This window comes from Spodoptera frugiperda, chromosome 22 (genome assembly GCF_023101765.2).
Source record: "Spodoptera frugiperda isolate SF20-4 chromosome 22, AGI-APGP_CSIRO_Sfru_2.0, whole genome shotgun sequence".
Taxonomy (NCBI): Eukaryota; Metazoa; Arthropoda; class Insecta; order Lepidoptera; family Noctuidae; genus Spodoptera; species Spodoptera frugiperda.
The window spans coordinates 908975-920370 of NC_064233.1; the positions used below are offsets into that span (position 1 = coordinate 908975).

The window sequence follows — 11396 nt, forward strand, 5'->3', positions numbered from 1 at the left end:
ATAGTGCAGTATTTGCATTTTTCTGTGTTATATGAGAAATATACAACCGCTATTAAATTATTCCCAGATAAAATATTTCCTTGTGACATTTTTAACCCATGTAGAAATATTATTAAATTATGTAACCTGAAAGACATATTTTCTGCAAAACAGTAACACGTCTAAAAAAACAAGTCAGCGAAATAATTAATTTTACCCCGAAACTGGGTAAAATTTGTTAACTGACAACCCAGTCACTCCGGCATTGGTTCTGTATTACTGCTATGCGGAAAACGAGAAATGCTCGCGTTTTAGGGATTTATAACATAAAACAAAGAGAATAACATCTTGATATTAATTTTGACTAATTTTCCTCCAATATCAAAACCGCTTTTAAAATAAAAAGCGAAATAATTGGATTAATCAAAATTATATCATTTTATTTTCTAGACTAGACGAGAAAACAAGTGTCTTAAGCTAAAAATTAGAGAAAATCTCATTATTTCTTAATAATTTCGAACATACTATAAGCAGAATTAATCATTTTACGCAATTTTGTACGCTAAATAACTGTATTAAATAGCAAATAATAGCACAAAGATTACGATTACAATTCCGAATATCGTTTTCAAAGAGACATAGGCCTAAGAAATATTCAATATCTAGATACAAATATATTTACAAAAATACTATAACTAGGCGTAACGTAAAGAAGAATACATCGTTGTAGTACGAATTCTTGGAAAAGCGAAAGTTTTTCAGCTTAATAGTAATAACGCCATCTATTGGTGGAAATTCGAAATACTCTCGCCATTGTGAAGGGAAAAATTCCCGCCATTTTCACTGTCAAAGTGTCAATGGCGTTTGGGAGTGTGTTCGTTAGTTACGGGGACGAACGTAAGGGGGCGCTGTATTTCGGAAGGAATTGTGATGTCGTAAAAGGGATGGTTTCTCATAATTATAATTGAAATATTATAATTATAATATTTAACCTTTAAGTACCGACGCGTGGTCTGACAGACACCTTGATGCTTACGAAAATCTAGGTACATATGTTAGAGTGGACTTATCACCCTGTGAGTCTGTCTACCCTTTAGTTAGTCGACCAGGAGCGTTCATGGAAAATTGCTGCATCAGCGTTCGTCATTTCGGTGAGTTATGCCTTACTGAAAATTTCGAGTGGTCTGACAGACCACTCGTCTGTACTTATGTAACTTTTTTTGAATAGGACTTTTACCCAATTTTAAAGTTTTTTTCTTTTAATTCCAGTCAGGTACAAATATGACCTATACAAATATATTTATAAGTCAAGTCAAGTACTTCGAGCTTGAAACGGGCAAGTATTAGGGCAAATAAAAGTGTTTCTCTCAAATAGATAATTTATAAAATAACCCTCCAAAATAAAAACTATGAATTTTTTTACAAGAATGGCATTTGTCCATCAAAACTGAAGGGCAAGACTGCGTACAAATTTGACACTTGTAAGAAGCATGTATGCCTATAGTGCAGCAAACCTGTCTGCAAAGCGTATTTGTGAAGGTAGCTGGTTACCTCCAATTTGGTGCCTTGCGATTTTTACGATATTTGTTGATTATGTGTAAAGTATAATGTTTTTTTATTTATATGATTATTGATCTTTAAGAAAAAAAGACTTTCAGAAAATATATATTGTTTGTTGAATCATAGTAGTCAACAAGATAAAAGTAACTTTTTTCGTTCAAAAAATGTGCGCCTGCAATAAAAAAATTTAATATTAGTAATGAATGGTTATACTTTACTTTTTTGTTTAATTTATATAATAGCTAAATACATATACAACACATAAACAGATATATTTATATGATATATTAATAAACATCAAAGATTTCCATAATAAAAGTCTGGTGTCTGGCAGACCTCACGTCGGTACTTATGTAACTGAAATTGGACGTCGGTACTAGAAGGTTAAAAATAATTCGTCAATATAAACCGATCCTTTTTTTAATAATTAAGAATTTACGTACGATACATACACCAAAATTATATTTTTTTACAATGTTTGTCTCTGTATCTTCTGGCTTACCTCTGAAATGTAATACTTAATTGATGTAAATGTAATTGAGTCTCAACATTGACGATAGAACTGCAGGGCTACTCCGGTTCTCGAATGCGAAGTTTCGTTTAATCTTCGGCCGTAGGTTTTATTATTTACTAATGAAATTACTTGAAATAACATTTTATTTATAATTTCATATTAAAGCCTATTTATTTATGGGTTCATTTTTGTTCTAAAAAGTTCGCAATTAATAGAATTGTAGTATGCAATTTTTTTAACCTCTTAATAAAGCTTACGACTTGGCAATCGATTTCTTTCTTAATAAATAGAAAAAGAACAAATACAAAAGAAAACAACAGTTTAAAAAATTAAACTTGATTTATTGCTTACTTACAAAAATAAATTAATTTAAATATTTCACAATAGTATCATGTCACAACAATGTAATAAAAATCTCAACAACAATATTTCATTTTAATAAATTATTTGAGTCAATTCATTGGGAAAATACTGCATTTAATTTTATCATAATTTTCGTGAGACATACTAAATTAATTATTATGTTATCGGTTTACTCACGTATTTGTTTGACAAGGAACTCGACTAGTTTCAAGCCAAGATAAATGATAAATCTAGTCGAGTTCCCCGTCAAACAGTTACGTGAGTAAACCGATAACATAATAATTAAAATACTGCATTTTACAAAGAAACTGTACCTTATGGCAAGTATCGAAATGGCTGATAAGTAACTGTTAACTTAATTGACATGTTTCATAAAAAATATACGTCAAATCGGTTCTAATATTTTCCTCGGTCAAATCAATTACTAATTTTGTTTATTTGATAAACCCTTGCCTAGGATTTTCTCCTGTGTCGTGGGTGCGTTTGAAAACATACAAGTTCAAATAGACTTGACTGACATGAATCAACAATTTCTGGATAACAAATAGTTACTCAGTGTGAATCAAACCCACTACACATTATAAGGCAGGTTACCAACAGCCAACGCACCATACCGTGCAATCAATAACTTCACTAGACTGACCGACAGACTGTATTTTTTTATATTATAAAATTTGCTTTGACGTTCAAAAGAGCTTTCCCAGTCTATTTGAAATAAATAATTTTGACTTTTGAAAGTAGATGAAGTTTTTAGAAAGAGAGAGATAGATAAAAAGAAAGAAATAGACAGCTCACAAATGTAAAAATCATTTCGAACACAGTTGAATTGGGAATTTGATACCATTCGACATGGCGGTCAAAATTTGAATTGTGTATGTCATGGGCAGTTGCTATTTTAGGTAGTCATTTTAAAACAATATCAAGTTTTTTTAATAAAAGGGTAGGTAGAGCTTCACCTGTAGTGAACCTCGCTACATCCTTGTTGACTGGACATCTACACTACATGAGCTGCTGTTTACATGTGAACATTAGCTCATGACGATACCTAAGTACGTGTGTCGCCTGGACAGTCTACGCTGCATCCTTGTTGACTGGACATCTACACTACATGAGCTGCTGTTTACATGTGAACATTAGCTCATGACGATACCTAAGTACGCGTGTCGCCTGGACAGTCTACGCTACATCCTTGTTGACTGGACATCTACACTACATGAGCTGCTGTTTACATGTGAACATTAGCTCATGACGATACCTAAGTACGTGTGTCGCTTGGACAGTCAACCTCGCTACATCCTTGTTGACTGGACATCTACACTACATGAGTCACTGTTTACATGTGAACATTAGCTCATGACGATACCTAAGTACGTGTGTCGCCTGGACAGTCAACCTCGCTACATCCTTGTTGACTGGACATCTACACTACATGAGCTGCTGTTTACATGTGAACATTAGCTCATGACGACTATTAAACCAGTGAATGTAGGGTAGGCAGAATTATTGTAACGTTGTTCCTGTACTTTTCAAGTTCTCCAATACGTTTTCTGAAAGAAAATAAATATACATGTTAATATTATGAAACACACACCAAATAAAAAAATACAAAAACTGTAATTAATCAAATCGGTGTGGGAGAGCCATGCTTCGGCACAGTTGGGCCGGCTCTCAAATAACAAAATTTCGCACGCGGGACGCCTGCAGTCGCGTTATGGGAAGACTAATAAGTACTACTAGACTAAGTAGGTATTTTGGAACTTTAGTTGCTAATAGCTGATCATACGAAAGCACGAGCGCGAACGAAATTTAGTTGTATTCTAATTGTGATAAAAATAAAACTAATGAATATACAAAAAAAGTTTCTTTGGGAAAGTTGTTTGTAACCATGAGTACAACCACGTGTTTAACTATCGTTCACTAATTACCAGTCACCCTACACGAGCACCATCTGGCGAGCAAAAAATGTAACTCTTACAAAGAATTGTGTACTCACTCAAGTCATTAGAATCGTGGCATTTCTTCAAATGTTCTAAGATCACAGTTTTCAATACATCCCTCTCCGCTGTGAGTTTTTCATTCATTTCTCTAAGTCTTTCGTTCTCTTGCGCTTGTTGCATCCATGTTTCTTTTAAACGCGCCCTGAAAATAATATTACATTTATAAGATTAGAAGAGCCATGCTGGACACTACTGGGTCGACTCGACCGGAGTGATACCATGACCGAGGTGAAAACCGACGTGAAACAATGCTTGCGTTGTGTGAGTGAGGTTATCGGACGCCCAATTAAAAATCCCCGATTCCCCAACAACCCCTAAATTCCTAACCCCCAAAAGGCCGGCAACGCATTTCGAACGCCTTTGGTGTTTCGGGTGTCCATGGGCTGCGATTGCTTACCATCAGGTGATCCGTTTGCACGTTTACCGGCTTATACCATTAAAAAACTGTACTTTGGTAATAACTGGTGAAAAGTGGGTGTTACATTGTATGACTTTATACAACGTGTGTGACACGTTTGTATGATTTAAAATTAAGAACCATGCGATACCAAGTATTTGGTATCAATTTTTTTAACGTATTTTAAGCTGAAACTTTGTTAGAGATCCTATTCAACCTGTATTCTTCAGTGCTTCTTGATGTATATGGGTATTTTGTTACACGCTGTATACATATAACAAAAAATGCCTTACCTATATCTTCTGGAAGCAGCCGACCGACTATCAAGGTCCTTAGGACAACTATTCTTCTTATTACTAACACTCTTCTCCGTAGGAACGGTCCCTTCTTTCCCAGTCTCACTTTTATCAAACCGCACCTTTCTTTTCACTGGCTTCTTGATATCAACATTGATAGGTGTTATTGGCACTTTCTGTTGAATTTGAGGAACAAATGTGATAGGGATGAAAGTACCGGGCACTATAGGGACGTTACTGACTGGTATTAAACTGACCGCATTAGTTTTAGGCGGCGTTTTTTTCGATTCTACTTTCTCAGTGATAGCTTTCTTCAAAATCTCCTTCGTAGACACTTTCTCTCTCTCTTTCTCAATCTCTTCGACTGCCCTCATTTTGACTTGCTTACCTCCTGGTAGTTTTATAATAACTTCATAATCTTCGCTTTCATTTTTTGTCTTTTTCTTAGCTGTATCCTCAAAATCGTTGTTTAAGCTATCCACTATGAAATCTAAGGATTTTTGACTCATGATCGGAGGAACATCTGGGACTTTTTCCGCGAAATCCTTTGACAAAATATTGCTATCGTGTATCACTGTGTCTTCATATATTAAAGTTTGTACCGGATTCTTTTCTATGCTATCTTTTCGAACCATATTGCTGATTTTGATGACGTTATTTGTCGTGTAAGAAACTGAGTCTTTCCTAATGTTATTATCTTTATTTCTTTCGTCTATTTTCTCTTCTGCTTTGCCCACAATCCTGCTAATAGTCGTCACTTCGTTTGTTAGTTTGGAAATTGTTGTTCTTTCAAATTCTTTCACTGCACCCGATTCGTCGCTTGATGAGCTGCGGAAATTGATGGTGTTTTAGTGTTATTCATCATCACATCTTTAATTGATTTTGTCTGGACTTTAAAAGAGACTATGACCTCTGAGTTTATTTCGGCATTTCTTCTCAGAGTAGTCCAATAGGAAATGCCGGCCTCATCTAGTTATATAAGATATTTTTAAAAATATTTTTTAATTTTATAGTTCCTATTAGACTTAAGTACAAAATATTGTTAATTCCACTGTATCTATATATTAATACGTGATGCAAAAAATTTGGACCGCTTTTTACGAAAATAGCGCGGACGTTGGAGCATAAAATTTGGTACACTTATAGTTTATGTGTAGGAGAATTGCGGAACGTTAATATTTTTCAAAAATAATGCTTATAAAGTACATTAAATCAATAAATAAAACATTACACACATATGCATAGTATCTGATCGTACTTGACAAAACGTCAAAATCGATAGACATTGCGATGATATTCTCACGTGTCATATGAATAGAGTTTAAATAAAAGAGTTTGTTTGAGTTTGAGTTAAATAAAAATTATCCTTGAACGTATGTTAAGTGGTATTGTAAATTAAATCGTATATGGTCGAATTTCGACCACTAGGCGACCACTAGTTTATATTATTATTTATGACATCTTGCTGTGTTAATACTGTGAATGTGGTGCATGTCTATAATTGGCATAAGCACATGATCTTGTGTCTTCATCTTGTCTTTCTTTAATGTTGGTGTTTATTCTGTTGACGTGCCTTATAATAATAAACAAAATAAATAAATAAAAGAGATTGACGTGTAAAAGAGTTACATTGCAACCTATTTGCAAAAATAAATATCATTTATCAAGAGCCTATAAGCGGCCACAGCTGACCAAAGGCCTCTCCTCACAGCAATAATCGAACTTGCAACCATTTGATATCGTATTTATCATGAATCAAGTCAAAAAGACAAAATGGAAGATTAATTCAAAAAGGAAGGCACTTTTGAACGTCAAAGCAAATATTACAATATTAAAACAAAATGTCTGTCTGTCGGTCAGTCCTCTAGTTGCTCCATTTGCTCGTTCCAAAGTGTAGATTCCTATAGAGAAGAACGAGCAAGAAACTCCATAGGTTATTTAAGTAATACTTACCGACTAATAGTAATATTTCTCTGATTGTTTGTGGTGCTATAGAGGGCGGAGTCTCCGTCTATGGTGGGGAACACCATCTGAGGAGTGTGGAGCTCGTCTGAGGAGGACGCAAGCGCACTCTCCAGGGAGAGAATACCGTGTCTGGAGGGAAAAGAAAAATCATTATTCTCAGTAACTGTTTCGATCGAATGACTATAAGTACAACCGCAGAGCAAGAGATCTTGAAATATTATTGAGCTTTTTATTCACATCATTCCTCAGTTTACGTAATCTGTCCGTCTTTTCAGATATTTGATCAGGGCTGTATCCGACCACCGTAAGTGCGGATATGCTAACTCGCCGCCTGCCCAGAACCAGAGCCGTGTGCACGGCACGTCTCGTCCCGCACGCGCCTCAAAGAGCCATCAGACCACTCAGCAGAGCTAATGCCGACCCTTAGCTGCGGACTACCTAGCGGTCAACCGGAGCTCCGGCTCGAAAAGCAGGAGTAGGAACGGGGTGGTTTTTACTCAGTAAGAGTCTGACACTCCCTCTCGCCTCGCCAAAGGCGGAAGAAGTAATTGGATGATTTTCCCTCCTCAAAAAAAGGACCTAGATATCAAGACTTACTTCGCCTCCATAGCCCTCTTGAAGCCCTCATCAAACGGGTTGACATTCTGCAGATCCTGGAAGAGGCCCACCTCTTCGCAGTTCCTGATGAAACGTGTTGGAGTGGGCGTCTGATCAGCTGGAACCAATAGTCAGATACATTGTAATGATTTATATATCGGAGGCAGTTGCGATTGCTTGGTTACATCCCCTATTAACCTCTCATATAGAGAGTAGGTAACTGGTAATTAGTTAAGGATATTGAAACACGTGATTACAAACAACTTTCCCAAAGAAACTTTTTGTATGCAACAAAATGTCATTAGCGTGTAAAGTTCCGAAATACCTACTAGTCTTTCGAAAACGCGGGCGCGGGCACTTCGGTGTTAACAGTTGATCATATGAAAGTACGTGCGCACGAAATTTTGTTATTTTGTTATTGTGATAAAAATAAAAGTAATGAGTATACAAGAAAAGTTTCTATGGGAAAGTTGCTAGTAATCATGAGTACAATCGATTGTTTAAATATCGTTCACTAATTACCAGTCACCCTATATGAGACCCAATAGAAAACACATTGTGTCTCGCGTGGATCTGCGATACACCACGGGTTAAGCAACAATTGACGCGTAACGTGTAACTTGTGCAGCAACGTTGCGCAACAGGTATCGCGTAACATGACGTGCGACTTATAATTTGTTGAGCAGAAAACCGACGTGAAACAACGGTTACGTTGTGTGAGTGAGGTTACCGGAGCACAATAAAATTACCCCCCTTCCCAATTCCCAACTCCTCAACAAGCCTTAAATTCCTAACCCCCAAAAGGCCGACAACGCATTAGTGTCCATGGGTGGCGGCGATTGCTTACCATCAGGTGAACCGTCTGCTCGTTAGTCGGCTTATTCCATAAAAAAATAAAAAAGTATGTTGCGAATGTTGCCCAATTGTAAGCGTGTCGCGCAACAATAGTCTCTCTGGCGACATCCAACAAGTTGCATGTAACATATTGAGCAACGTTATGTGTAACACGTCACGCATCCAATGTTGCTTGGTTGAAAAGCATTAACATTTTAATTGACACGCATATGGGATCCAAACCCCTAACAAGAAATTGTGGATTACACAAAGAATAGGGCAATAGACAGGTTATGAAAATTAAAAATGTAATCAGTCCATCAGTTTGGTAGTTAATTAAAAAATATTGGGCATGCTTTTATATATAATAAAGAACTACTTAGATAATAGGGTGTTAAGTTTAGAAGTGGGAGGTTGTTCGTCATCATGTCATTCTATAAAATGTAATAAATCGTGACATGACACGATATTTCAAATCAATATATCTTCGAAATCATATTTATCAAATAGTATTTGTTTCCGTAAGAAAATAAAAAATACGAGTCTAATGTTTTACTAGTCAAATGTCTACATTCAATAAAAATTGGTCATCTACCCTATTATGCAGTGCCTACCCACTCAATATTAAAAAGTGTGATGTTATGTTATCATTATTATGTCATAAGCAAATATAGATGGCCACCAGACAGCAGTGGGTTACTTCGACATATCTAATCATTTAAATTGATAATATAAAGTTGAATATCAAAGAAATATGAGTCATCAATAAAATATTATAAAAAAAATAATTAAAAGATCTGATGATATGATATGTAAATAAATATACATACAAGCTTATGTTAGTGACTCTGCCCGCATTCTCAAAATAAAAAGTACTCCCCTCTCTCCTACGAATTTTAATATTGGCTGTGCCCGATAGGGTCCATAATGACTAGATACTGTATTTTCCAATTTATGTGTACATTATAGACGTAATAAATACTGGAATACCATATAGATAGTTTGTTTGGATGTTTGTCTGTTAAACACACTGAAACTATTGAACAAATAAAATATATCTAGAAGTGACGTCACACGATATTTCAAATCAATATACAGTAGAATCCGGTTATAACGACTGCCAAGGGACCGGTGACATTACGTCGTACTAACCGAAGTCGTATTAAACGAACAGAAAAAAGTTTGTTTTTATATTACAGATATTACAGTTAAATGCCCGTTTAGGTGATGAACAGATAAAAAAAACTCATTTTAATCAAAATAGTTATTTATAAATTATTCAAATTATATAAGGATGTGTAATGTACGTACATAATGTACCGCTTTCTTATATGTAAGTGTAAATCTAATCTAACAACTTTAAATTTAATGCAAAATGTCTGTAATTTTTGTTTGTTTTCGGGTTTTATTCGCGTTTTATCGCGTCACTTGAAATTACCTACAAATTCATACTGCCATAAAATAAACAGTCAATTTCCAATCAGAGGCGTCGCGCGGGGCGATAGCTGAGATAGCTATTCATTTATTACATTCTTCTCTATGAATTATTTGTAAACACGGCAACTCTCGTCGTTGTGTCGTTGTAACCGGACAATTATGTGTGAAATTCGGTCGTTAAAAGCGGATGGTTGTTGTAAGCGGAGTCGTAATAAACGAATGTCTATTTATGCAAGTTTATACTAAAACCAAACAAATGCCTAAACTTTCGTCGCTAAAAACGGTTGGTTGCTATATGCGAAGTCGTACTAAACGGACTACACTGTATCTTCGAAACTATTTGTTTTGCAAAGAAAATTTTAAATGTTTTAAGTCAAGGCCAACATTAAATTAAAAAATAGTCATCTGTTCTATGTAGATCTACAGCTTGTTAATCAGAAAGTTTCAAACTTTGTTTAGTAGTATACTAATACTATTAATGCATAAGTTAGTATGTATGTTCGTCAAAACGGCTGAAGCAATTGGGATGAAATTTAGAACAAAGGTAGATTATGGTCTGGAATTACACATAGGCTTTTAATCCTGCGGGAATGCAGTAGAAGCCGCAGACAGGACCTAGCAATGATGTTAGATTTGTTAACCTACAGTATGTTAAATATGGGATTGAAATTATTAACATAATGTTAACAATAAGCTTGTATGGTTAGCGCTGTGACTGGTGATTCCCCTAAGAATTAATTCTTTGTGTGATACACAATTCTTGTTTAGGGCCTGGGTGCAATGTGTTTGTAAACACACCCATACCATAACACTAGACAAAATCTTTACTCTAGGATCTATTTATCAAAGAGGCTAGTTACCAAAGAGGTTTATCACAAAGACTCACCAACGAACGCTGCTTTTTGTTCCATTCCCAAAGATAATACCATATCGTGCTTTTTTGTATGAACGTGTAAGTGATCCTCATTTGTGAACGTCATGCCGCAATCTGGCAACGTACAGGCAAAAGGTTTCGCCGGTTCAACCATTTTTAACTATAATAATTTGCACTGATTAATACAATACATAAATCGTCAAATTTTTCCCTGTTTACATTCTTCACAAAGTGTTTTTGTTCATTAATTTCCTGTTGTGTATTCAAAATACTTAAGACAAATGTCACTTTAAAGCTTGAAGATTATTTCACTTTTGCCTAATTTAGTTTGTAATTTTAATAAATAATAAATTCATATTATAATCTTTTGCTTTGATTCTCTTCCGGGATCCGAAATATTGTTTGACGTTTGCGTTCCAGTCACACATAATTATAAACATTAAGTGTTTGAATCATATATTGTGTGCGAAAGAATAAGTGCATACATATTGGTGTTGTGTGATAGAGATAGCATATCATAGAAATGCTTATAATATATAATTATAGAACTGTTATTATAATCTTGACAGATGATGCATTTTAA

General features: G+C 35.1%; 1 protein-coding gene and 1 long non-coding RNA gene across 4 annotated transcripts in view; both read right to left on the bottom strand.

Annotated features, from left to right (window-relative positions):
• Window positions 1-2373: 2373 nt before the first annotated feature.
• LOC118279616 (uncharacterized) lies at window positions 2374-11243 on the bottom strand. Of its 3 annotated transcripts, none has more exons than XM_050702747.1 (7): window positions 10826-11243; window positions 7669-7786; window positions 7060-7200; window positions 5104-5934; window positions 4410-4555; window positions 3780-3963; window positions 2374-3461 (listed from the first exon to the last, which is right to left on the bottom strand). In XM_050702747.1, the coding sequence occupies exons 1-6, from the start codon at window positions 10965-10967 to the stop codon at window positions 3917-3919; spliced, it is 1425 nt and encodes a 474-aa protein (XP_050558704.1). In that variant the 5' UTR covers window positions 10968-11243; the 3' UTR covers window positions 2374-3461; window positions 3780-3916. The 3 variants fall into 3 exon arrangements, with proteins under 3 accessions (XP_050558704.1, XP_050558706.1, XP_050558705.1); XM_050702749.1 differs by having other exon boundaries at window positions 3423-3566; XM_050702748.1 differs by lacking the exon at window positions 2374-3461 and adding an exon at window positions 3546-3671.
• The window catches only part of LOC126912134 (uncharacterized), a 43678-nt gene continuing 35547 nt past the window's right edge, over window positions 3266-11396 (bottom strand). Inside the window, exon 2 of the long non-coding RNA XR_007706778.1 lies at window positions 3266-3383. This is a non-coding gene — a long non-coding RNA (uncharacterized LOC126912134). The remainder of the gene's footprint in view (window positions 3384-11396) is intronic.